Source organism: Neltuma alba, unplaced genomic scaffold (genome assembly GCF_004799145.2).
Source record: "Neltuma alba isolate B1F8T4 unplaced genomic scaffold, ASM479914v2 tig00012312_pilon, whole genome shotgun sequence".
Lineage (NCBI taxonomy): Eukaryota > Viridiplantae > Streptophyta > Magnoliopsida > Fabales > Fabaceae > Neltuma > Neltuma alba.
The window spans coordinates 201,214-228,646 of NW_021636823.1; the positions used below are offsets into that span (position 1 = coordinate 201,214).

The window sequence follows — 27,433 nt, forward strand, 5'->3', positions numbered from 1 at the left end:
GATCCAATTATATATGCCTTTGCTCAATGTATTGAAACTGTCACACAGAGTGGTTGCTCCAATTGCTTAAACGCTGCGTCTAGCAATATGCCAACTTGTCTTCCCAATTCAGATGGTAAGGCTTTTGGTGATGGGTGTTTCATGAGATACTCCACCACTTCCTTCTTTCCTGATAACCAGACCATCTCTATCACACCCTTGAAGAAACAAGCTACGTACGCTTCATTATTTAAAGGTTTCAATTTAACACAGATACTATAAATTCAATCTTCTTATGTATGAATGTAAATCTCCTGCTTACATATGAGTCATATATATCTCATATTAGCATACCTGTCTAATAAAAAGTTGTCTTATGAAGGCATATTTAACTAACAAGAAACTGCTGACTCATTTGAAAATGCAATGGATCTCTCTTTTCTACTATATGTGCAGGTTCAAGCAAGAAAGGGTATATTATTGGTGATGTTGTTGGAGGTGTAGCTTTTCTTCTGATCCTTTTTGCTTTATTTGCCTGGTTCAAACGACCAAAAATTTCCAAGAGAGTTCGTACAGGTAAATTACTTGGAAAGTCTCCAGCAATTATATACATTTGCCAATATAAGGAGATACATTGGCTTTCACTTTTTCCATGAAAGAATGTAGACTTCCATCTCTCTGATGAGAACAATTCCTAACTAGTTTTATTTTAAAAACAAATATATATTGATATTGACCAATTCCTAACTAGTTTTATTTTAAAAACAAATGAAAAATATATATTGACCGATGTTCTCCTGAACAGGAGAGATACCTGGAGCAAGCAAGTTAAACCGCCTAGTTACTTACAGTTACAAGGATTTGAAGTTGGCAACCAAGAAATTTAGAGAAGAAAATAAACTCGGAGAAGGAGGGTTTGGTGTTGTATACAAGGTAACTTTACTTTGATTTTCAGCATATTTACGTATTCAGAAAAACACTTTCATGATCAAAATTCTTATATCATCATTTTGTCTTGACTAGGGTACTCTGAAAAGTAGGAAGGTAGTTGCAATCAAGAAATTAAATTTTCGCCAATTCACAAGGATGGAGGAAGAGTTTGAGAGTGAAGTGAAGTTGATAAGTAATGCTCATCATCTAAATCTTGTTCGACTTCTATGATGTTGCAGTGAAGGACAAAACAGAATTCTTGTTTATGAATACATGAAAAATAATAGTCTTGACAGGTACCTGTTTGGTAAGTTCCTATCAACACACAATAATGATGTCTTGGTTTTCAAGTAGTAGTTATTATAATTATTCATAACTTTTTGAGGTGGATATATGATTTTTTTTTTTTTTAAGTTAACCACGTATCATTGACGCCCTTAAGAAAAATTAGTCACGTCATAATCTTATTGAAGGACTTGGTAATCTTCTAGATCTTTCTGCAGTTGAAACAGAGGATGACTTTTATGTAAGCCCCTCCTCTTTAATCATTCCCTTCAAATTAATTTGTCTAAATTTGGAAAATAGGTAAAGAGAAGGGTTCTCTCAACTGGAAGCAAAGGTGTAACATAATTTTAGGAACAGCAAAAGGGTTGGCTTATCTACATGAGGAGTTTAATATTTGTATGATACATAGAGATATAAAGACAAACAACATCCTTTTAGATGATAATCTACAGCCTAAAATTACTGATTTTGGATTGGCGAGACTTTTGCCTGAGGACAAATCTCATCTTAGCACAAAATTTGCAGAAACATTGTAAGTTGACATAAAATTTGTTTAATTTTCTAAACCTCTACTATTGTTTATAAATTATTGAAGATAAAATCTATGTACAAGTCAATGGAACACTCCTATCACTCCTCTAAATAGTTTTAATTTTTTTTTCCTTTTCATATAACATGAATGGTTCAAAAAATCTTTTGTATTGATGTGGTACATGCTGCATTCCTTTTATGTTGCATATCTACATTTCATACTCTCATGGTTTCTTAATATTTGAAAAACGATTGCTCATATAAATGTTTTCTTAATATTTACGTGTTTGTGGTTTAGACAATTGTTCTAATAGTTGTAATTTAATATTGTGCATTTGTCAAAGGATACACAGCACCTGAATATCTTATTCATGGCCAATTATCAGAAAAAGCTGATATCTATAGTTATGGTGTTGTAGTCTTAGAAATCATTAGTGGTCAACAAAGTAAAGAATTAACCATCAATGGTGATTATGAGGGTGAATTCCTTCTTCAAAAGGTAAGAAAAATTCTAAAAATTTTCCAAAATGCAAATTTTTTTTAATAGAAAATTTAGATTCAAGACTTCTTTAACAAACTTAGTTTAACTCTTTCTGCTAAAGCTATTAGTTCCTTCTTTGAGAATTAAAAATAAATATTTGAGAAAATATTAACCTTTGTTCTGCTCTGCCTGTTATATCCCATCTTATGTCACTTAACTTTAACTGTCAATTGTTAGGCTTGGAAATTATATGAGAGAGATATGCACCTAGAGTTGGTGGACAAAACCTTAAGCCCTTTTGACTATGATGAAGACGAAGTGAAGAAAATGATAGGGATTGGTTTGGTTTGCACGCAAGCATCTACAGAAGGAAGGCCAATGATGTCTAAAGTAGTTGTTTTGCTCCAAAACAAGGATTTGTTAGAGAATAGGAAGCCCACTATGCCTATCTTGATTGAAACTAATTAAAGGTATATGGAAATACTTCCTCTAATCACACACACACACACACACACACACACACACACACACACACGCACGAGGCATTTTTTAAACCTTTTTTTTTGTTCCCTTTTATTAGTCACTTTATAAGATTGTTGGAGCATTATATATTTTTCATTTATGCCTTGTAATGGAGATCATGATGTAGATATAGTAAAAGAAGGTAAAAATTAATATGATATAGTGGAATTTAGTGTAGTTAATAATAATATTGAAAATTATATTAATTTTATGGCAATTTTAATGCTTCTTTTTGTATGCATAAATTAGGTAAAATTGACTTACATTTAGAATCGAAGAAGTATATTTCTATCTATACTATATTTTTAAATCCAATACTAGTAGTGCCTTGAATTATGTAATATGATAAGCATGATAATTTTACCTTTCAAGAATGTGGAGTACGATATGGATGACATAGAATTAATTACCATTGGTGGAGTATAGTTGTTGAATATGGAGTAATGGGAAGCTTCTGGGATTTCAATCCAACTACTGGGTGCAAAATGTGTAAGCCTACATTAGCACGAGTTCATGAGCTGTATTATCAAAGTTCCTTGGTAAGTACTTAAAAGATATTTCCCTAATTCAAGTATCCAACTGAACTAAGTCCCTTAAAAAAGACTTAATAATTGAAATTCTCCTTTTATTTTAATAATGACTAATTTTAATTTATTTACGGCCTTTTATTTTAGGTGCATTGAGGGGGTTTAAATGTTACCATTTCAACATGCATCTCAGGCAAAGTATCTTTTACTCGTGATGCAAATGCAATGCACAAAATAAATAATAACTTCAAAGTTTCCGAAAAATTGTACGTCGATCTAACTAACTTCCTCCCACACCCTCGTCTTTTAATTTAACGTTTAAGCCTTACTAAAAAGTGAAGAAAAAGATTAATTAAATGAATGAAAATTTAGCGTCCAATAAAATATGTTTAACAGATTAAAAGAAGGAAGTACCCATGATTCAAATAAATACTACTTGTTAAGACATCCAGGAGTCAAACTCTCTAATCATGTAAGTTAAAGAAAGTGCATCTATGAATATAATTTAAGGAAGAAAAAGGGATAATTTCATCATCTTTTTTTTTTTGAAAAAAAAACTTTTTTAACTCTCAATATCTCTGTTGCCTAGTGAATACTGACCACGACACTTCATAAAATTCAAAATAAATCCAATTCTCTATCATTACATTTTGCGGTAGTGGAAGTTGACTTCGTCTTTTCAAATATCATTCCTTTTTTGCATAATTATTTTTTACAAGATAAGTTGCACACATTTAAAAAAAGCTACACACATTAGAGATAAGTTACACACATTCTATTTTATAGACAGAATGAAAGACCTTTGCACATATATAACTGAAAATATGTTTCATAATGAGTTACGCCTGCATATATAAATATTTTAAATACTTTTAAGCTATAAATATTTTAATGGGGATTTTAGAGAAAATAGTGTTCAGACAAATTTTAGATACCGTTAGGTAATAAATATTTCAATATATTTTTTTTAGCAATTTTCTCCACAAAAAAAGTACATATTTTCCTATGTACGGACCACACCTTATCGAAACCGATCCAGTCAATTGACTCAGTTATATCCAAATAGTATTCAAGTGAGTGTAACAAAAGAGCACCACAAGATTGATCGGAAGGACAATAATGTGCCACGTCGATAACGAAACTACAAAAGAACGCGTCTCCCCTCTGACCCGGCAAATGCTTGGATAATTGGACCCGCTTTCTTTTTCTTTGACCTGAAAACGACAACGCTTTCACAGTCCAAGCATAAAACACCGAACAGCCCCAAAACAGAAACTTGCATTCTGTGCTCATGAACGGCTAGTGCTCATCCTGAAATCTCCGCCACTCACATTGAATTTGTATGATTCACATTTAATTTAATTTTATTATTTTGATTTTATTGTTTTATTATTTTAATGAGTGTACAATTCAGTTGGCAAAAAGAAGTGTGCAATCTAAAAATAAAAAGACTATTTTCCAATTGTCAGCACATTTTCAAAAAAATAAATTTATTATTTAAAAATATCAAATTTAAAGCTTTAAATATCATCATACAAAATATGGACCCGTATAAAAAAATATAATAAGAGGAAAATTCATCTTCACACTGCATGCATCAACACTGCCATGGCCAATTCCCTGTAATAGTGGCCATACGAATAGATGTCCAAAGACTGGTTCGGTTGAGCTCAACCTTTCTATTACCTAGGGATAAGTAAAATCAAACTGTAACTGAAAACCAAACTGAACCGAACTGAATTCAATTTTGATTTTTTGATTCAGTTATTTCGGTTTTTGGTTATATATTTGATTTTTATTTTTTTTAACAATTCAATTTCGATATTCAGTTTGGTCAGTAGAAAAAAATTTTGAGTTATAACCGAAAAACAGAAATAAATATATCATATTTTTATATTTAATAAATATTATTATAATAAATATATGTGTGAGTATATGTGAACTTTTTAAATATATTTATATTCAATAAATATGGTTATAATAAATCAGATTGAATGATTAAATATTTATTAATTAATAGTTGTAATTGTGTTTTATTATTATTTTAATTTAAACTTGTACCAGGTAAAAAGAAAGGTTCTCTCAGCTGGAAACAACGATATGATATAATTTTAGGAACAGCAAGAGGATTAGCTTATCTACATGAAGAATTTCATATTTGTATCATACATAGAGACATAAAAACTAACAACATCCTCCTAGATGGTGACATGTAACCTAGAATTGCCGATTTTGGATTGGCAAAGTTTTTATCAGAGGGCAAATCTCATCTCGGCACAAATTTTGCAGATTGTAAGTTGTAATGCTTGCATTTTATACCTTGTATTATATATACAGGAATCAGAGCTGGAGGTCACCGAAAGAATTATTGAAACAATATATATATTAGTCTATAGAACACTCCTCTAACACCTATAAATAGTTTAATCGATTATTTTTCTTCCATGTATATAGCATGAAAATGTGTTGCAATTCTTTCTGTTGCATATATATATATTTCAGATATTGCTAACATGTTTGTGTTTGAGCCATTATTTTGATCAATTTAAAAATGTTATGCATTTGTCAGAGGTTATACAGCACCTGAGTATGTAATACATGGCCAATTATCAGAGAAAGTTGATATATATAGCTATGGTGTTGTAGTTTTGGAAATTATAAGTGGTAGAAAAAGTGAAGAATTAAGAGTTGATGGTGATGCAGAGGGCGAATTCCTCTTTCAGAAGGTAACAAAATTTGTATATCAATTTACATGGGCAATTATTTTTAGAGTTAATTTTTTACTTCCAAATTATTGTTTGTAATTTTTGTAAAATTACAAATACATACCCTACAAAAAATGAATACCAAGTGAGTCCCAAAAAATTTCGATTTATTGTAATTTTTGGGACCTGATTGGTAGTAATTTTTTTCATGCAGTACCTATTTGTAATTTTAATGGAAGGGAAACATTATTGCTCTTGATAAGTTAAAATATTCAACGCCCTTGAATATTAATTTAAGGGCAAAAATGTCCTTTAAACTATATTTTTACACACAAATTTAGACAAAGCACAATTTTAATAAGAGTAAATGTGCAATTTTACCATTTCTTATGTATACCCAACACTTTGATCTTTTAAATGGTGCAATTTTACCGATGATTTTATTTTTTTAGTAATTCAACACCTTGATGTTATTTTTTTAAGTTTCATCTAGCATCCTAATTTTATCTTTTTTACAATAACATTCAGCACTTTAACTTATAATGCATTCAGCGTCCTAAGTTTTATATTACCTTTTTCTTACAACACGTAACATAAGTTTCACATTGCCTTTTCTAACCCTATATCTTTGCATTTCATTTGAATCCCACTTATTAGGCGTGGAAACTATATGAGAGAGGCATGCACTTAGAGTTGGTGGATAGTGCCTTAGACCCTAACGAGTATGATGTGGAAGAAGTGAAGAAAATCATAGAAATTGGTTTGCTCTGCACTCTAGCGTCTCCTACAATAAGGCCAACAATGTCTTATTAGAGAACATAAGACCAACTATGCCTATCTTGATTGAAACTAACTAAAAGCACATGGAGAAACCTCTACCACTTTCTCTTCCTCTATGTCCAACGCCTTGAGTTCTATACCGTCAGCATAGTAACAGGATTTTTCAGGGATGTGTAATTATGAGTGACTTCGAGTTTTGAATCAAAAAGTGGAAAAAGCAATAACATGAAAGGAGGAGAAAATAGAAAATCAATGCCCTTCATTCCCTATTCTAACATATGTGAATTACAATGTACAATTTTTAGCGAATCATATATTAATCTTTCATTGTTCTTTAAATTTTAAAAGTGATACCAAAATTCCAATTTAATTTCATTTTTAATTAATGAAGTTAAAGTTTGGAAAAATCCCAAAAAAAAACAACTGTTGAATTTTAAAATTTTAAATTAAGAATTACTACAAAAATGTATTGTCATTTGCTTTTCAAATGTAGCTATTTTTTTACGAGTGTAATAACTAATATTGATTTAAAATTTTAAAATTCAACAATCACTTTTTGGAGTTTTTTTTTTTTCAAGTTTTCTACGTGATATGACCATTTTAGTGAATTTACATGCTTGTTTTTGTCTTGACGGTCACGTTAAGAGTGAAAATGGAAATCCGATAGATGTCATAGAATATCAACTGAGAATATAAAGGTTGAGTGCCGAAAATTCTTTTTATTAGCTCATTTTAAGAAAGTGATAACTAATTATTTAGTTGAATTAATAAAATAGATAAGTAAAATATTTTTGTTATATATTAATATTTCACTCTTCATTAATAAAAAAAGAAGTAATATTTTTAATATTCAAATCCCCACTAGAAAAAATACCTATATTTAATTCCTGACAATGCTTCAAAGAGAATTATTTATGCTTTGACAAAAAAAATCCAATATCCTCGTTGGCCCAAAAAAAAAGGGATACAGTATCCTTCCAGGGGCCCGACGTCAACCCCGGCCCACATTATGACGACGGACCCCAGTATCACGTGATGACTTCATTTTTCAATTGACTCCAAAATTCGTATATTACTGCACAAGCCATGGGAACACACCGTCAACACATTTTGGTGAGAGGCGGTGAAACTTGGTTTCTTCCCTTGTCCTTTCCTTTGGAATGGTCACCATTTGCCCCATTGGGACCAGCGACGACGCCCACTGATCAATCACCATCCTTTATCACTATATGTGTGTGTGGGTGTTAAAAGATCAGACATCAAAATCAAATTAAAGTGAGGGGGAAACTGTATAATTTACTGTGTACAATAACCCCACGTTACGGATGATTTTACGAAATAGGAGGAAACTGAGGGAAAGAAAACGATGACCAAATGTGTTGAAACAGCTGATCAGATGCCTCTGATCTTAAGCCACATGGCTATCTTCGATTTCCCTTAAATGTATCAGTTTCTTTCTTCCTCATTAATTCTGTGATATCATTCTCCTCTTCAAACACCAATCTCTAATCTCTCATATAGTTCATACATCGCCAGATCCAACTTGACCTCTCTTTCCTTCTTCCTCTTCATTATTCTGTCCACCTGCAGCCAACCTCTACACACACGCATATAGACATAAAACATGCTTCTTCAACCTATTTTCCTTTCTGTAATCTCCTTCGTATTCTGGTCGCGTTGGACACTTCACGGCGTCGTTTCGGATCCACAGGCCAATCTTATGTACACCCGCTGCTCACCATCTGCCAACCAAGTGGTCTTGCCCAACTTATCCATCTTCCATGAAAACGTAAACGCAACGTTTCGAGAGATCAAAGAGAATATCGTCTCTGAGAACAAGTACTTGGCGACGGCAAGGAAAGCCAACGCAGAAAACCCTGTTTCCACACTTTTTCAGTGTAGAAACTATATCTCCATTCCCGACTGTGTCGCCTGCTTCGACGTCGCAGCCCGGCAAGTCCGTAAGTGTCCTCCGGCGGCACAAGGTGCCGGCGTTGTCTTCGATGGCTGCTTCCTCAGGTACAAGTCGTCCGCAAATGAAGCTCCAGTTTGACCTTCCAATTTTGAATAGAAATTAAGCTCCATTTGACCTTCCTATGTGGAGATGATTTTTTTTTTACTTGGGGGCGGGGGTATAGTCATATAGATAAGATATTTATTCATTTTGATAACCGAGGGAGTGGTTTGTGTGGTTTACATTGATATATGCTAATTAAATAGTAGAGAAAATAAAGAAAATAAATTTTAGTTATTACTCCCCGTTTTTAGTGTAGGATTTAATTTGTAGTTCAAATTGAATTAGAAACTAAATCTTACTAGTATATTATAACTTAGATATATTTTTTGTTGAAGGTGTGATACTAAAGTTAGCACAGACAGCATACAAAGATAAATAAATGTAGTTGATGATAAGAAATTTCCAAATTTTAAAATTGTTTTAATTAGCAAAAATTTTAATTGCATTAAAATAATATAAAATTAAAAGTTGTTTGAGCCCAAAATAAAAACACTTTTTTATATACTCGTCAATTGATCAACCCCAATTACAAACATCTTATTAGAATTCACAACTTTATTGCAATAAATCTACCCCTACCTTTGATCCTAGTCATTTAGAAATGACCAGGGTGAGATTCTCCCATAATATCTACATTACATAAGGTTGGATACCCGTGAGAAAGGACATTAGTTAAAACTGATCCACTAGAAGGTTACAGAAAATTCCTTACATTCTCTGAATCCACAGTCCACATAAATAGCTGAAAAAATAATGCAGCCTTCAATCATTGTGGCCACCTATCTAGACCTTGGTGCTCATTCATAGAACTAATCGTAGGTCTCTTAACCAGCCTGAATCTACCTGGTATATAAAAAAAAACTTAATTTTATATGTTGTGATTTTAGGTCTCTTCTGGAACATTGTTAGAGACAATATGTATATTAAGTTGCTCATATTTCTTATGTCAAGGTCTTTAATTATATATAACAATATGTGTCCTGTTTTTTGAATTGAATGTTAATATTTCAAAAATAAAACACATAGCCATGGCATAATGAATATTAAAAACTTGTTCTAAAGTTTTTTCTTTTGGTTAAAATTATGACTTATTCTCCAAAAGTTGATTCAAGCACACCCCCAATCCATTTAGAAATATCATCCTATTAGTTTGGCATGTAAATAAGATAACCCTTACTAATCCTGGAAAATTGATATGTTACGTTATACATTTTGTTAATTGAGGTACGAGACCAATGCCTTCTTTTGGAAGACAACGGAGGATTTCACTGCCGTATCATGTGGAAATCAAACTGTAGGAGAATCCATTACATTATTTACCTCACTTGTGCAACAACTGCTGAAGAATCTGCAAACAACAACACCCAAAAAGCAAGGGTTTTTTGCAGCCACAAAGATAGAATTGCCTGATAATAATGGTACAACTGTTTATGGCTTTGCTCAATGTATTGAAACTGTCACTCCAAACGGCTGTTTCAATTGCTTGAACACTGGATATGACAATATTATGGCCACTTGTCTTCCCAATTCGGATGGTAGGGCTTATGCTGATGGATGTTTCATGAGATACTCCACCTCTTCCTTCTTTCCACATTATTAACCAGCCCATTGATATTACTTCCTTGGGCAAACAAGGTATGGCTCTTGAAAGATTTTAAATATATATATATAAATAATATTATTGCAGCATGACATTTGATTTGCTTGTGTACTAAAACCCCAGCATCGATTAAGGGATTTTATTATAAATAAAATTACACACAGAATTGCAAACATTGAGAATTCTCTAAGGGTTCATGCAACTTTTTTATTCTTTCAATCTTTTCCCACTATTTTATTAGGTTCCATTTGAATTTTTTCATTTATCCAATATTGGAAAAATTTAGTACAATCTTTCATAATTTTTATAATTATTATCTATTGTGCTCATCGTGAAGATATCTAGTTGTGAACATTTATCTTTTAAACTACCTGTTTCTCTCATCGAAAACGATATAAGTGCCAATATTGATATTGACATATGTCTTTTTTACCGATAAAACGTTATTGATATGTGTTATTTCTTTGTACTTTTTAGAGGAACATTTAATATGCAAAAATTATGACTTATTTGAAAACGAGTTATCTAGTCTTGTCTTGTAGGTTCAAGTAAAAAGGGGGGCCGTCATCGGGGGAGTTGTTGGAGGATTTACTCTTGTTATGATCCTCATGATATTATTTATCTGTATTAGACGATCAAAATACTCGAAGAGAATTCACAGAGGTAGACATACTTTCATCTCTATGAAGGGATGGATCCTAATTGGTTATTTCAGTTTATGAAGATACTTTGACAAGTGTTCTTCTTATCAATAGGGGGCATCACTATTGCAACTATGTCGAAAGGCCTGATTTCTTACAGTTATAAGGATTTGAAGTTGGCAACCAAGAATTTTAGGGAAGAAAATAAACTGGGAGAAGGAGGGTTTGGTGTTGTATACAAGGTAACTTGATTTTTAGCATATTTACATATTCACACACAACACTTTTATGATCAAAATTCTTATATCATTTTGTCTTTACTAGGGTACTCTGGAAGGTGGGAAAGTAGTTGCAGTCAAGAAATTAAATTTTCGCCAATTCACAAGGATGGAGGAAGAGTTTGAGAGTGAAGTGAAGTTGATAAGTAATGTTCATCATCTAAATCTTGTTCGACTTCTAGGATGTTGCAGTGAAGGACAAAACAGAATTCTTGTTTATGATATATGAAAAATAATAGTCTTGACAGGCACCTATTTGGTAAGTTCCTATCAACGCACAATAATGAAGTCTTGGTTTTCAAGTAGTAGTTATTATAATTATTCATACATAACTTTTTGAGGTGGATATTATTTTTTTTTTTTTTTACTTAACCACATATCATTGACGCCCTTAAGAAAAGTTACTCACGTCATAATCTTATTGAAGGACTTGGTAATCTTCTAGATCTATTTGGAGTTGAAACAGAGGATGACTTTTATGTAAGCCCCTACTCTTTAATCATTCCCTTCAAATTAATTTTTGTAATTTGGAAAATAGGTAAGGGAAGGGTTCTCTCAACTGGAAGCAAAGGTGTAACATAATTTTAGGAACAGCAAAAGGGTTGGCTTATCTACATGAGGAGTTTCATGTTCGTATCATACATAGAGATATAAAGACTAACAACATCCTTTTAGATGATAATTTACAGCCTAAAATTGCTGATTTTGGATTGGCGAGGCTTTTGCCTGAGGACAAATCTCATCTCAGCACAAATTTGCAGGAACATTGTAAGTCAACATAATTTGTTTACTTTTCTAAACCTCTACTACTGTATATAATTATTGAAGATAAAATCTATGTACAAGTCAATGCAGCACTCCTATCACTCCTCTAAATAGTTTTAAACATTTTTTATTTTTTTTCTTTCATATAACATGAATGCTTCAAGAAATCATTTGTATTGATGTGGGACATGCTCCATTCCTTTTATGTTGCATATCTCCATTTCATACTCTCATGGTTTCCTAATACTTGAAAAGCGATTGCTCATATAATGGTTTCTTAATACTTGCGTGTATGTGTTTTAGACAATGTTGTAATAATTGTAATTTAATATTTGCATTTGTCAGAGGATACACAGCACCTGAATATCTTATTCATGGCCAATTATCAGAGAAAGTTGATATCTATAGTTATGGTGTTGTAGTCTTAGAAATCATTAGTGGTCGACAAAGTAAGAATTAACCATCGATGGTGATGATGAGGGTCAATTCCTCCTTCAAATGGTAAGAAAAATTCTAGAAATTTTCTAAAATGCAATTTTTTTTAAAAGAAAATTTAGATTCAAGAATTCTTTAACAAACTTAGTTTAACTCTTTCTGGTAAAGCTATTAGTTCCTTCTTTGAGAATTAAAAATAAATATTTGAGAAAACATTAACCTCTACTTTGCTCTACCTGTTGTACCCCATTATTTCATTTAACTTTAATTGTCAATTATTGTTAGGCTTGGAAATTATATGAGAGAGATATGCACCTAGAGTTGGTGGACAAAACCTTAAGCCCTTTTGACTATGATGAAGAAGAAGTGAAGAAAGATAGAGATTGGTTTGCTTTGCACTCAAGCATCTACAGAAGGAAGGCCAATGATGTCTGAAGTAGTTGTTTTGCTCCAAAACAAGGATTTGTTAGAGAATAGGAGCCCACTATGCCTATCTTGATTGAAACTAATTAAAGGTATATGGAAATACTTCCTTTAATCACCCCCCACACACACACCCACACACACACGAGGCATTTTTTAAACCTTTTTTTTTTGTTCCCTTTATTAGTCACTTTATAAGATTGTTGGAGCATTATATATTTTTCATTTATGCCTTGTAATGGAGACCATGATGTAGATTGGTAAAAGAAGGTAAAAATAATGTGATATAGTGGAATTTAGTGTAGTTAATAATAATATTGAAAATTATATTAACTTTAATGCTTCTTTTTGTATGCATAAATTAGTTAAATTGACTTACATTTAGAATCGAAGAAGTATGTTTTCTATCTATGCTATTTTTTTTTTAAATCCATGCTAGTAATGCCTTGAATTATGTAATATGATCAGCATGATAATTTTACCTTTCCAGAATGTGGAGTACGATACGGATGACATAGAATTAATTACCAATGGTGGAGTATAGTTGTTGAATATGGAGTAATCGGAAGCTTCTAGCATTTCAATCCAACTACTAGGTGCAAAATGTGTAAGCCTACGTTAGCACGAGTTCATGAGCTGTATTATCAAAGTTCCTTGGTACGTACTTAAAAAGAAATTTCCCTAATTCAAGTATCCAACTGAACTAAGTCCCTTAAAAAAGACTAATAATTGAATTCTCCTTTTATTTTATATAAATGACTAATTTTAATTTTTTACGGCCCTTTTATTTTAGGTGCATTGAAGGGGTTTAAATGTTACCATTTCAACATGCATCTCAGGCAAAGTATCTTTTACTCGTGATGCAAATGCAATGCACAAAATAAATAATACTTCAAAGTTTCCCGAAAAATGTACTTCGATCTAACTAACTTCCTCCCACACCCTCGTCTTTTAATTTAACGTTTAAGAGCCTTACTAAAAAGTGAAGAAAAAGATTAATTAAACGAATGAAAATTTAGCGTCCAATAAAATATGTTTAACAGATTAAAAGAAGGAAGTACCCATGATTCAAATAAATACTACTTGTTAAGACATCCAGGAGTCAAACTCTCTAATCATGTAAGTTAAAGAAAGTGCATCTATGAATATAATTTAAGGAAGAAAAAGGGATAATTTCATCTCCTTCTTTTTTTTTTTTTTGAAAAAAACTTTTTTTACTACTTCAATATCTCTATGCTGCCTAGTGCCTACTGACCAGGACACTTCATAAAATTCAAAATAAATTCAATTCTGTATCATTACATTCTGCAGTAGTGCAAGTTGACTTCGTCTTTTCAAATATCATTCCTTTTTTTGCATAATTATTTTTTACAAGATACGTTGCACACACTTTAAAAAAAGCTACACACATTAGACATAAGTTACACACATTCTATTTTATAGACAGAATGAAAGACCTTTTTGCACATATATAACTGAAAATATGTTTCATATTGAGTTACGCCTGCATATATAATATTTTAATACTTTTAAGCTATAAATATTTTAATGGGGATTTTTGAGAAAATAGTGTTACAAATTTTAGATACCTTTAGGTAATAAATATTTTTCAATAGATTTTTTTATAGAAAGCAATTTTCTCAAAAAAAGTATATATTTTCCTATGTACGGACCGCACCTTATCGAAACCGAGCCAGTCCATTGACTCAGCTATATCCATATAGTATTTAAGTGAGTGTAACCAAAGAGCACCGCAAGATTGATCGGAAGGATAATAATGTGCCACGTCGATAACGAAACTACAAAAAGAACGCGTCTTCCCTCTGACCAGGCAAATGCTTGGATAATTGGACGCGCTTTTCTTTTCTTTGACCTGAAAACGACAACGCTTTCACAGTCCAAGCATAAAACACCGAACAGCCACAAAAGAGAAATTTGCATTTTGTGCTCATGAACGGCTAGTGCTCATCCTGAAATCTCCACCACCACTCCATTGAATTTGTATGATTCACATTTAATTTAATTTTTATTTGATTTTATTGTCTTATTTTTTAATGAGTGTGTACAATTCAGTTGGCAAAAAGAAGGGTGCAATCTAAAAATAAAAAGTTATTTTCCAATTGTCAGCACATTTTAAAAAAAAAATAAATTTATTATTTAAAAATATCAAATTGAAAGCTTTAAATATCATCATACAAAATGGACCCATATAACAAAATGTAATAAGAGGAAATTCATCTTCACGCTGCATGCATCAACACTGCCATGGCCAATTCCCCTGTAATAGTGGCCATACGAATAGATGTCCAAAGACTCGTTCGGTGGAGCTCAACCCTTCTATTATCTAGGAGTAAGCAAAACCGAACCGTAACTGAAAACTAAACTGAACCAAACCAAATTCAATTTCGATTTTTTGGTTCAGTTATTTCGGTTTTTGGTTTATATTTGGTTTTTATTTTTTTTAACAATTCAGTTTTGATGTTCGGTTTGGTTAGTAAAAAAAATTTCGGTTATAACAAAAAATAAATATATTATATTTTTATATTTAATAAATATTATTATAATAAATATATGTGTGAGTATATGTGAACTTTTTAATATATTTATATTCAATAAATATGGTTATAATAAATATTATTATAATAAATCACATTGAATGATGAAATATTTATTATGTAATTGTGTTTTATTATTATTTTTAATTTAAACTTGTACCAGGTAAAAGAAAGGTCCTCTCAGCTGGAAACAACGATATGATATAATTTTAGGAACAGCAAGGAGATTAGCTTATCTACACGAGGAATTTCATATTTGTATCATACATAGAGACATAAAAACTAACAACATCCTCCTAGATGATGACATGCAACCTAGAATTGCCGATTTTGGATTGGCAAGGTTTTTTATCAGAGGGCAAATCTCATCTCAACGCAAATTTTGCAGGAACATTGTAAGTTGTAATGCTTGCATTTTATACCTTGTATTATATATACAGGAATCAGAGCTGGAAGTCACCGAAAGAATTATTGAAACAATATATATATTAGTCTATAGAACACCCTCTAACACCTATAAATAGTTTAATCGATTATTTTTCTTCCATGTATATAGCATGAAAATTTGTTGCAATTCTTTCTGTTGCATATATATATATATATATATATTTCAGATATTGCTAACATGTTTGTGTTTGAGCCATTATTTTGATCAATTTAAAAATGTTATGCATTTCTCAAAGGTTATGCTGCATCTGAGTATGTAATACATAGCCAATTATCAGAGAAAGTTGATATATATAGCTATGGCGTTGTAGTTTTGGAAATTATAAGTGTTAGAAAAAGTGAAGAATTAAGAGTTGATGGTGATGCAGAGGGCGAATTCCTCCTTCAGAAGGTAACAAAATTTGTATATCAATTTACATGGGCAATTATTTTTAGAGTTAATTTTTTACTTCCAAATTATTCTTTGTAATTTTTGTAAAATTACAAATACATACCCTACAAAAAATGAATACCAAGTGAGTCCCAAAAATTTCGATTTATTGTAATTTTTGGGACCTGATTGGTAGTAATTTTTTTCATGCAGTACCTATTTGTAATTTTAATGGAGGGGAAACATTATTGCACTTGATAAGTTAAAATATTCAACGCCCTTGAATATTAATTTAAGGGCAAAAATGTCCTTTAAACTATATTTTTACACACAAATTTAGACAAAGCACAATTTTAATAAGAGTAAATGTGCAATTTTACCATTTCTTATGTATACCCAACACTTTGATCTTTTAAATGGTACAATTTTACCGATGATTTTATTTTTTTTTAGTAATTCAACACCTTGATGTTTTTTTTTGAAGTTTCATCTAGCACCCTAATTTTATCTTTTTTACAATAACATTCAGCACTTTAATTTATAATGCATTCAGCGTCCTAAGTTTTATATTACCTTTTTCTTACAACAAGTAACATAGGTTTCACATTGCCTTTTCTAACCCGATATCTTTGCATTTCATCTGAATCCCACTTATTAGGCGTGGAAACTATATCAGAGAGGCATGCACTTAGAGTCGGTGGATAGTGCCTTAGACTCTAACGAGTATGATGCAGAAGAAGTGAAGAAAATCATAGAAATTGGTTGCTCTGCACTCAAGCGTCTCCTACAATAAGGCCAACAATGTCTGAAGTTGTTGTTTTGTTGCAAAACAAGGGCTTATTAGAGAACACAAGACCAACTATGCCTATCTTGATTGAAACTAACTAAAAGCGCATGGAGAAACCTCTACCACTTTCTCTTCCTCTACGTCCAACGCCCTGAGTTCTATACCGTCAGCATAGTAACAGGATTTTTCAGGGATGTGTAATTATGAGTGACTTCGAGTTTTGAATCAAAAAGTGGAAAAAGCAATAACATGAAAGGAGGAGAAAATAGAAAATGAATGCCCTTCATTCCCTATTCTAACATGTGTGAATTACAATGTACAATTTTTAGCGAATCATATATTAATCTTTCATTGTTCTTTAAATTTTAAAAGTGATACCAAAATTCCAATTTAATTTCATTTTTAATTAATGAAGTTAAAGTTTGGAAAAATCCCAAAAAAACAACGGTTGAATTTTAAAATTTCAAATTAGGAATTACTACAAAAATGTATTTTTTTACTTTTCAAATGTAGTTATTTTTTTTACGAGTGTAGTAACTAATATTGATTTAAAATTTTAAAATTCAACAATCACTTTTTGGATTTTTTTTTTCAAGTTTTCTACTATGACCATTTTAGTGAATTTACATGCTTGTTTTTGTCTTGATGGTCACGTTAAGAGTGAAAATGGAAATCTGATAGATGTCAGAGAATATCAACTGAGAATATAAAGGTTGAGTGCCGAAAATTCTTTTTATTAGCTCATTTTAAGAAAGTGATAACTAATTATTTAGTTGAATTAATAAAATAGATAAGTAAAATATTTTGTTATATATTAATATTTCACTCTTCATTAATAAAAAGAAGTAATATTTTTAATATTCAAATCCCCACTAGAAAAAATACCTATATTTAATTCCTGACAATGCTTCAAAGAGAATTATTTATGCTTTGAAAAAAAAATCCAATATCCTCGTCGGCCCCAAAAAAAAGGATACAGTATCCTTCCGGGGCCCGACGTCAACCCCGGCCCACATTATGACGACGGACCCCAGTATCACGTGATGACTTCATTTTTCAATTGACTCCAAAATTCGTATATTACTGCACAAGCCATGGGACCCCGTCAACACATTTTGGGGAGAGGCGGTGAAACTTGGTTTCTTCCCTTGTTCTTTCCTTTGGAATGGTCACCATTTGCCCCATTGGGACCAGCGACGACGCCCACTGATCAATCACCATCCTTTATCACTATATGTGTGTGTGGTGTTAAAAGATCAGACATCAAAATCAAATTAAAGTGAGGGGGAAACTGTATAATTTACTGTGTACAATAACCCCACGTTACGGATGATTTTACGAAATAGGAGGAAACTGAGGGAAAGAAAACGATGACCAAATGTGTTGAAACAGCTGATCAGATGCCTCTGATCTTAAGCCACATGGCTATCTTCGATTTCCCTTAAATGTATCAGTTTCTTCTTCCTCATTAATTCTGTGATATCATTCTCCTCTTCAAACACCAATCTCTAATCTCTCATATAGTTCATACATCGCCAGATCCAACTTGACCTCTCTTTCCTTCTTCCTCTTCATTATTCTGTCCACCTGCAGCCAACCTCTACACACACGCATATAGACATAAAACATGCTTCTTCAACCTATTTTCCTTTCTGTAATCTCCATATTCTGGTCATGGTGGATACTTGACGGCGTCGTTTCGGATCCACAGCCACTCTTATATACACCCGCTGCACACCATCTGCCAACCAAGACGTCTTGCCCAACTTATCCATCTTCCACGAAAACGTAAACGCAACGTTTCGAGAGATCAAAGAGAATATCGTCTCTGAGAACAAGTACTTGGCGACGGCAAGGAAAGCCAACGCAGAAAACCCTGTTTCCACACTTTTTCAGTGTAGAAACTATATCTCCATTCCCGACTGTGTCGCCTGCTTCGACGTCGCAGCCCGGCAAGTCCGTAAGTGTCCTCCGGCGGCACAAGGTGCCGGCGTTGTCTTCGATGGCTGCTTCCTCAGGTACAAGTCGTCCGCAAATGAAGCTCCAGTTTGACCTTCCTATTTTGAATAGAATTAAGCTCCAGTTTGACCTTCCTATGTGGAGATGGTTTTTTTTTTTGGGGGGGGGGTGGATATAGTCATATAGATAAGATATTTATTCATTTTGATACCGAGGGAGTGGTTTGTGTGGTTTACATTGATATATGCTAATTAAATAGTAGAGAAAATAAAGAAAATAAATTTTAGTTATTACTTCCCATTTTTAGTATAGTATTTAATTTGTAGTTGAAATTGAATTAGAAACTAAATCTTGTATTATAACTTAGATATATTTTTTGTTGAAGGTGTAATACTAAAGTTAACACTGACAGCATGCAAAGATAAATAAATATTTATAGTTGATGATAAATAATTTCCAAATTTTGATTTCATGAAAATTTTCTTATATAAGAAAATTGTTTTAATTAGCAAAATTTTAATTGCATTAAAATAATAATAAAATTAAAAGTTGTTTTGAGCCCAAAAAAAAAACTTTTTTATATACTCGTCAATTGATCAACCCCAATTACAAACCAACTTATTAGAATTCACAGCTTTATTGTAATAAATCTACCCCTACCTTCGATCCTAGTCATTTAGAAATGACTAGAGTGAGATTCTCCCATAATATCTACAGTACATAAGGTTGGTACCCATGAGAAGGGACATTAGTTAAACTGATCCACTAAAAGATTAAAGAAAATTCCTTACATTCTCTGAATCCACAGTCCACTTAAATAGCTGAAAGAATAATGCAGCCTTCAATCAGTGTAGCCACCTATCTAGCTCTTGGTGCTTATTCATAGAACTAATCGTATATAAACAGCTTAATTTATATGATTTGTGATTTTAGGTCTCTTCTGGAGCTATATTAAGTTTCTCATATTTTTTATGTCAAGGTCTTCAATTATATATAACAATGTATCCTGTTTTTTAATTAAATGATAATATTTTAAAAATAAAACGCATAGCCATGACATAATGAATATAAAAAACTTGATCTAAAGTTTTTTTCTTTTGGTTAAAATTATGACTTATTCTCCAAAAGTTGATTCAAACACACCCCCAATCCATTTACAAAATATCATCTTATAAGTTTGATATGTAAATGAGATAAACCCTTACTAATCTTGGAAAATTTATATGGCATACATTTTGTTAATTGAGGTACGAGACCAATGCCTTCTTTTGGAAGACAACGGAGGATTTCAATGCCGTATCATGTGGAAATCAAACTGTAGGAGAATCCATTACATTATTTACCTCACTTGTGCAACAACTGCTGAAGAATCTGCAAACAACAACACCCAAAAAGCAAGGGTTTTTTGCAGCCACAAAGATAGAATTGCCTGATAATAATGGTACAACTGTTTATGGCTTTGCTCAATGTATTGAAACTGTCACTCCAAACGGCTGTTTCAATTGCTTGAACACTGGATATGACAATATTATGGCCACTTGTCTTCCCAAGTCGGATGGTAGGGCTTATGCTGATGGATGTTTCATGAGATACTCCACCTCTTCCTTCTTTCCACATTATTACCAGCCCATTAATATTACTTCCTTGGGCAAACAAGGTATGGCTCTTTCAAAGATTTTAATATATATATATATATATATATATATAGAACAAATATTATTGCAGCATGACAATTTGATTTGCTTGTGTACTAAAACCCCAGCATCGATTAAGGGATTTTATTATAAATAAAATTTACACAGAATTGCAAACATTGAGAATTCTCTAAGGGTTCATGCAACTTTTTTATTCTTTCAATCTTTTCCCACTATTTTATTAGGTTCCATTTGAATTTTTTCATTTATCCAATATTGGAAAGAATTAGTACAATCTTTCATAATTTTTATAATTATTATCTATTGTGCTCATCGTGAAGATATCTAGTTGTGAACATTTATCTTTTAAACTACCTGTTTCTCATTGAAAACGATATAAGTGCCAATATTGATATTGACACATGTTTCTTTTTTACCGATAAAACATTATTGATATGTGTTATTTCTTTGTACTTTTTAGAGGAACATTTAATATGCAAAAATTATGACTTATTTGAAAACGAGTTATCTAGTCTTGTCTTGTAGGTTCAAGTAAAAAGGGGGCCGTCATCGGGGGAGTTGTTGGAGGATTTGCTCTTGTTATGATCCTCCTGATATTATTTATCTGTATTAGACGATCAAAATACTCGAAGAGAATTCACAGAGGTAAACATACTTTCATCTCCATGGAGGGATGGATCCCTAATTGGTTCTTTCAGTTTATGAAGATACTTTGACAAGTGTTCTTCTTATCAATATATAGGGGACATTACTATTGCAACTATGTTGAAAGGTCTGATTTCTTACAATTATAAGGATTTGAAGTTTGCAACTCAGAATTTTAGTGAAGAAACTAAACTAGGAGAAGGAGGATTTGGTGCTGTATATAAGGTGCATAACTTTATTTTGATCTCATGTATTTTAATAATTGTAGATCATGTTCTAAAGGAATGATGTTTTTAAGTGAGATTCATGTAATGTAAAATTAAAGTTAGATTTCCAATGGGACAGAGGAAAAACTTATATAACTATTTCCTGATTGGAATTTTAAATCATCATGAATAGGGCACTCTAAGGGATGGGAAAGTGGTTGCAGTCAAGAAGTTAACTTTACTCCCACTCCAAGAAGATAGAGGAAGATTTTTTGAGTGAAGTGATGCTTATCAGTGATGCTCATCATCCGAATCTTATTCAACTTTTGGGATGGTGTAGTAAAGGCCGTGACAGAATCCTTGTATATGAATACATGAAGAACAATAGTTTGGACAGATTCATATTTGGTATCTTGCATCAACTAACAAAACTTATATATAGTTTATTAAGCATTTGTTTGTTATGCTTCTTAATTAATTAGTAACACTATATATGACTCGTGAATCGTTTACTCAACAAACAGGTCATTACTCATATGTCATCATTTTAATATATAACTTAATGCACACATACACGCACATCAATTCCCTGTGGTAATATTTTGAGAATCATTTTTGCTTCGCTCTTGTTCTTCTCTAGCTATTCTTTTTAATATGTTTCAATTTTGTGAACTTGGCAAATAGGTGAAAAGAAAGGTCATCTCAACTGGGAGCAGCGATACGCTATAATTTTGGGAATAGCAAGAGGCTTAACTTATCTCCATGAGCAATTTCAAGTCCGTATCATACACAGAGATATAAAGACCAACACATTCTCTTAGATGATGATTTACAACCTAAAATTGCTGATTTTGGATTGGCAAGATTTTTACCTGAGGACAAATCTCATCTTAGTACAAAATTTGTGGGAACATTGTAAGTTAAAATGAAAAAATTTCTATAATTTCCTTAACTTTCTATTATATTACATAGCTAGGTTGTCTATCATTTTGATAAAATCTATGCTTAAAAAATAACAACTCTTCTAGTAGTACACCTACAAATAATGCTAACCTTTCCAATTTTGTCTTCATAACATGAACTTGCAAAAAGAATATTCATAGGTATGTCAAAATGATCCAATATTTGCATTGCACAACTCTATTTGAGATTTGTTTGGATAATATTTATTTGCCCCTATTTGAGCTAGTATAATATCAATTATATCATTTAAATATTATGTATTTTTTAGAGGATACATGGCACCAGAATATGCAATTCATGGTCAATTATCAGAGAAGGTTGATATTTACAGTTTTGGTATTGTACTCCTTGAAATCATGACTGGCCAGAAAAGCAAAGCATTCAAGGATCATGGTGATGCTGAAGATGAATTCCTCCTACCAAAAGTGAGAAATTTGCTATAATTATCTAAGAAGAGTTATTTGAAAAGACTTAGATGTAGGACTTTTTTAACAACTCAGCTTAACTCTTTTGAAAAAAGTTCCTCTTTTATGTGAAAAAATCTACTAATAAATGTTTCTAAAAATTAATAACGGAAGTTTCCTTTGTCTTTTCTACTTGTTTTATTCCATTTCACCTTAATCCCACTTGTTAGGTTTGGAAACTATATGAGAGAGGCATGCACTTAGAGTTGGTAGATCAGGCCTTGGACCTTACTGACTCGGAAGCAGAAAAAGTGAAGAAAGTCATAGAGATTGGTTTGCTTTGCACCCAAGCTTTTGCTGATTTAAGGCCAACAATGTCTGAAGTGATTGATTTGCTCCAAAACAATGGCTTATCGCATATGAGACCCTCTATGCCCGTCTTAATTATAACTAGTTAGGGGTCAATGGAAGACACCTTTTTACCTTTACTATTTCCTGCCCATCATCAAATGTTATTGTGCTCACTTGTATAGTACCAGAAAGATTGTTGGAATGTATCTAAAATAAAGAGATGTATTTTTTAAATTTACAAATTAATAATTTATATGAAAAATTGTGTAGGGAATTAGAATGCTAAAAGTCACCAAAATCATGTTTCTTTAATTTTTAAAGACATGTTATGATAGGTCACAAGTAGGACATAATATATTTTACGGGCTATTTGCAAAGGAGGGATATGTGTGATACTCTATGTAAGCAAATATAGTTCCAATTAATTTAATTAATTACACTTTGTCGTGTATATATATAATTATATATTGAAAAAAATAAATGGTTTGCTTTTGTCATTTTATCGTATTAATAAAACAAGGACGACTCGTTTGACTGGATCCCACCGGGGGGCGGGGGATATTCATTTTATCTTGTACGATGGATACATGTATGATATCAATGACAAACTACGTTTTGGTCTAAAATCCAGGCCCGCAATATTTTTCATTTCCCTTATTTAATATTCCTCCCACATTTATCCTTATTAATTTCATTATTTTCCTTACTTTATTTGTCGAAACTTCACTACAAACTATATTTATATAGAGTAAAAGTTGTGGCATTCTGGTTTTTAATCAAGGATTTAGGGTTGATCAAACTTGAATTTAATCTGATCTTTAGGTGTGTTAAAAGTTTTTTGAGGTTTGTAAGATATAAGGGTAAGCTAAAGGGCGTTTTGAAACAGTTTTGGGGCTTTCTGTATTCTTTACTACGGCAAATGTCATTGAAATGAAGTCTTTAATTTGTCACCTTGGGATTACTCTAAAACTAAACCAAATTAATGCAATAGAGTGTGCGATCCGGGACGTATACACCTTAAGGAACATCTAAAAATTTCTAAGTAACTTAGTATACAAAATAACCTAAATATGTATAATAACCAAAATAAACTATGACATAAATGGATTAAGTAAGTTGGAAGGCCCAATTAATTTAAGTTATAAGGAGTTGAAGTTTGCTACTAAAAATGTGAGTGCAGAGAATAAACTTAGAGAAGAAAGATTTGGTGTTGTATACAAGGTAACTATATATTTTGGTTTTCAATCTTTTGATCTATAGGTCATGTTTTAAAGCAGGGATGTCTCTAAAGGGATACTTGCATATAGAGTTGTACAATGAGAGAAACTTCTAGCAATGATTGACATTCTTAATCTTCAACATAGGGTTCGTTGAAGAATAGAAAAGTGCTGTGAAGAAATTATTACTTACTTCTCCGATCCTAAATATAAAACCCATTTTGTAGTATAAATTACACTACGAATGGGTTTTATATTTAGGACCATAGGAATACTTTATGCCAATTTAAGAAGGTGGAAGAAGAATTTGAAAGTAAAGCTTATAAGCAATGTTCATCACTGTTCATCACTGGAATCTTATTTGTTTTTTTGGATATTGCAGTAAAAACAATGAGAAATTTCTTATTTCTGAATAAATGAAAAGCACCAGTCTTGACAAATTCGTGTTTGGTATATTTTGTTTGTCAACAAAGATGATATGCTGTTCTTTAATCTTTAGGTATCAAATTTTTCAGAGTAATTAATTGGCAAGTCTTTATAATTTCACTTAATTTTTAATTAGGTCCTTGTAGTAATTTTTTCTTTTTTTGTCAGGTCTTTATAGTTGTACTTGTTTTTAATTCCTGTTGTTTTTTCTTCCCATTTTATCTAGTACTTATAGTTTCATTAGTTTTTAATAATATCCATGTAGTTTTTTTTTTTTCTTTTCATCAGTCACCTAAAACTATAAAAGACTTTATAAACATCAAGTAGAACTATGAGGATGTGATTAAAATACTATAGAGACTTGATTAAAAAGAGGAAAAAAACTATAAGGACATGATTAAAAATTAGATGGAACTCCAAAGACTTGCGTATTAATTATCTTGAATTTTTTTAATATAAAATGATGACATTTGGATATATTTTCGACGGACAAATATATCCCTAGCTCCTCCAGCAATAATTCATTCACGTGTCATAATTTCATTCAAGAATTATCAAAACCTTTTTTTATGCATAAATGCTATTCTTTTTTTCAATGGTTTGTAAATTTTTGAAATAGGTCAAAATAAAAGTTCTCTTAATCGGAAGCAAGGGTACACTATAATTTTAGGAATAGCAAGAGGTCTAGCTTACCTGCATGAAGAACTTCATATTCGTATTATAGATAGAAATATAAAGACTAACAACATTTCAACCAAAAATTGCTGATTATTTGGCTTAGCAAGACTTTTACCTGAGGAGCAATCTCATCTTAGTAGAAAATTTGCTGGAACATTGTAAGTCAAAATATTTGATTTTTGTGATATTCTAAGAATTCAATTGGTAGCACACATGGTACAACACATTACCTTGTACATATCTATTTCATATTCAAAATATTGTTCTTGCATTAATTTGAGGCATCAACTACAACATAAACATTATATATTTTTTATACTGTACTAGAATATGTAATTCATGGTTAATTATTAGAAAAAAACTGATATTTATAAATATGGCACTATAATCCTAGAAATTATTAGCAGTGAACGAATTAGGAATTGAAGATTCATGGTGATTTTGAAAGCGAATTCCCCCTCAAAAAAGTAAGAAAATTCTATGATTAATTAGAATTGGCAATTTCATTGGAGAAAATTTGATAATGCAGGACTGTTTTAACCATTCAAAGTTTTGCTTTGTCTTGTTTGTCCTTCTTATTCACTTGACAGCTTGGAAGCTATATGAGAGAGGCATACACATAGAGTTGGCGGATGATACCTTGGATCCTTATGATTATAATGCCGAAGAAGTGCAGAGAATTATAGAGATTGGTCTGCTTTGCACCCAAGCACCTGCTGAATTAAGGCCATCAATGTCTGCAATAATTGCTTTGCTCCAAGGCAATGACTTATTATAGAGAATACGATGAGACCGACTGTGCCTTTCTTTATTGAAACTTAGTACTGGCTAGGGGTCCCTGTGAGACGTCTCTCTACATTTGCTGCTGCTTCCTCTACAGAAACGTCCCACGCTGCTTGCTCTGAAACTGTTGCTCATCAAGCATGGATTGACGCAGGCAGTTTTCCAGTTATGCAACATAAACAATATTTTTGAAAACCTTGATCTGAAATGGCTCTCTATAATCACAGAATGAGCTTTTATGGACACTTGACATGTAAAGACATAAGCTTAGCTTGGTCTTCTACTTTTATAATATATTTGTACATATAGGAATAGAAATATGCATAATTGCTTTTTCCTCATCCTACGTAATCCATATCAGATTAAAATTTCAAAAATTTACAAATTCAAAAAAATTATCATTGAAAAGTTACAAATTAAAAATTTTCTAGACCATCCGTATCAAATTTTAAATGGTCCCAATTTTATTCCCTCGATTGATTTTCATATGCTTATCTCAATGATGAGTACCACTAAATTAGAATCGGTGATTATATATAATCTTGAAAATTATATGTGAATTGATCAGATTAATTATATTTGACATTTATTTTGTATTAAAAATAATAAGAATTCAATTCAATCCAACTTTATTTTCTAATTAATGAAGTTATTTTTTTATAGAATATGAATTTTTAAATGAAATTAATTACTTTTCCTTTACGACCATATTGAGAATAAAACTACAATTACATGCATGTCATTACAGGAGGAAAAAAAGAACTTTAAAGAAAAACTTGACAAAGAGCATGTTATACAACACAAAAGGCAACTAAGGAAAAAAAAAAAGAGATTTACTTTTTGAACCACACCTTATATGGATTCTCTGACATAATATATTTTAGGGCTATTTGCATATGGGGCACAACTGGTATATGTAACCAACATCATGCCAATTAAATTCATGAATTACACTTTGTCATGAAAAATGAGTATTTTACTTTTATCATTTTATCGTAGAAATAAAACAGCGACAAATAATTTGAATTAGATTCTTATTCATTTTATTTTATACTATGATGGATGCGTCGCTACATACTATATAGTTA

At 31.7% G+C, this 27,433-nt stretch overlaps 2 protein-coding genes, 1 long non-coding RNA gene and 1 pseudogene across 5 annotated transcripts; all 4 read left to right on the plus strand.

Annotated features, from left to right (window-relative positions):
- Nucleotide 1: 1 nt before the first annotated feature.
- On the plus strand, nucleotides 2–17,159 carry LOC114725936 (probable LRR receptor-like serine/threonine-protein kinase At1g56130; annotated as a pseudogene).
- LOC114725941 (plasmodesmata-located protein 8-like) lies at nucleotides 8,217–10,346 on the plus strand. Of its 3 annotated transcripts, none has more exons than XM_028912501.1 (3): nucleotides 8,217–8,759; nucleotides 9,982–10,175; nucleotides 10,297–10,346. In XM_028912501.1, the coding sequence occupies exons 1-3, from the start codon at nucleotides 8,365–8,367 to the stop codon at nucleotides 10,320–10,322; spliced, it is 615 nt and encodes a 204-aa protein (XP_028768334.1). In that variant the 5' UTR covers nucleotides 8,217–8,364; the 3' UTR covers nucleotides 10,323–10,346. The 3 variants fall into 3 exon arrangements, with proteins under 3 accessions (XP_028768334.1, XP_028768336.1, XP_028768335.1); XM_028912503.1 differs by having other exon boundaries at nucleotides 10,056–10,175; XM_028912502.1 differs by lacking the exon at nucleotides 10,297–10,346 and having other exon boundaries at nucleotides 10,056–10,260.
- LOC114725944 (uncharacterized) lies at nucleotides 12,502–12,842 on the plus strand. The gene is made up of 2 exons (XR_003738457.1): nucleotides 12,502–12,542; nucleotides 12,762–12,842. It is a non-coding gene; the product is annotated as an uncharacterized LOC114725944 (long non-coding RNA).
- Nucleotides 17,160–22,823: 5,664 nt separating the features above from the next.
- Nucleotides 22,824–23,475, plus strand: LOC114725945 (cold-responsive protein kinase 1-like). Its single transcript, XM_028912504.1, has 2 exons — nucleotides 22,824–22,911; nucleotides 23,121–23,475. Exons 1-2 carry the CDS (start codon nucleotides 22,843–22,845, stop codon nucleotides 23,346–23,348), a joined length of 297 nt encoding a protein of 98 aa, XP_028768337.1. The 5' UTR covers nucleotides 22,824–22,842; the 3' UTR covers nucleotides 23,349–23,475.
- The last annotated feature ends 3,958 nt before the right edge of the window (nucleotides 23,476–27,433 follow it).

Excerpts from the sequence above, each read along its gene's own strand:
- LOC114725945 (XM_028912504.1), top strand. The coding sequence starts at position 22,843 with ATGACTGGCCAGAAAAGCAAAGCATTCAAGGATCATGGTGATGCTGAA. Across the intron at positions 22,912-23,120 it reads ATGAATTCCTCCTACCAAAA|GTTTGGAAACTATATGAGAG; the intron begins GTGAGAAATTTG and ends CCCACTTGTTAG.
- LOC114725941 (XM_028912501.1), top strand. The coding sequence starts at position 8,365 with ATGCTTCTTCAACCTATTTTCCTTTCTGTAATCTCCTTCGTATTCTGG. Across the intron at positions 8,760-9,981 it reads TTCGATGGCTGCTTCCTCAG|GTACGAGACCAATGCCTTCT; the intron begins GTACAAGTCGTC and ends TTGTTAATTGAG. Across the intron at positions 10,176-10,296 it reads AGAATTGCCTGATAATAATG|GGCTTATGCTGATGGATGTT; the intron begins GTACAACTGTTT and ends TTCGGATGGTAG.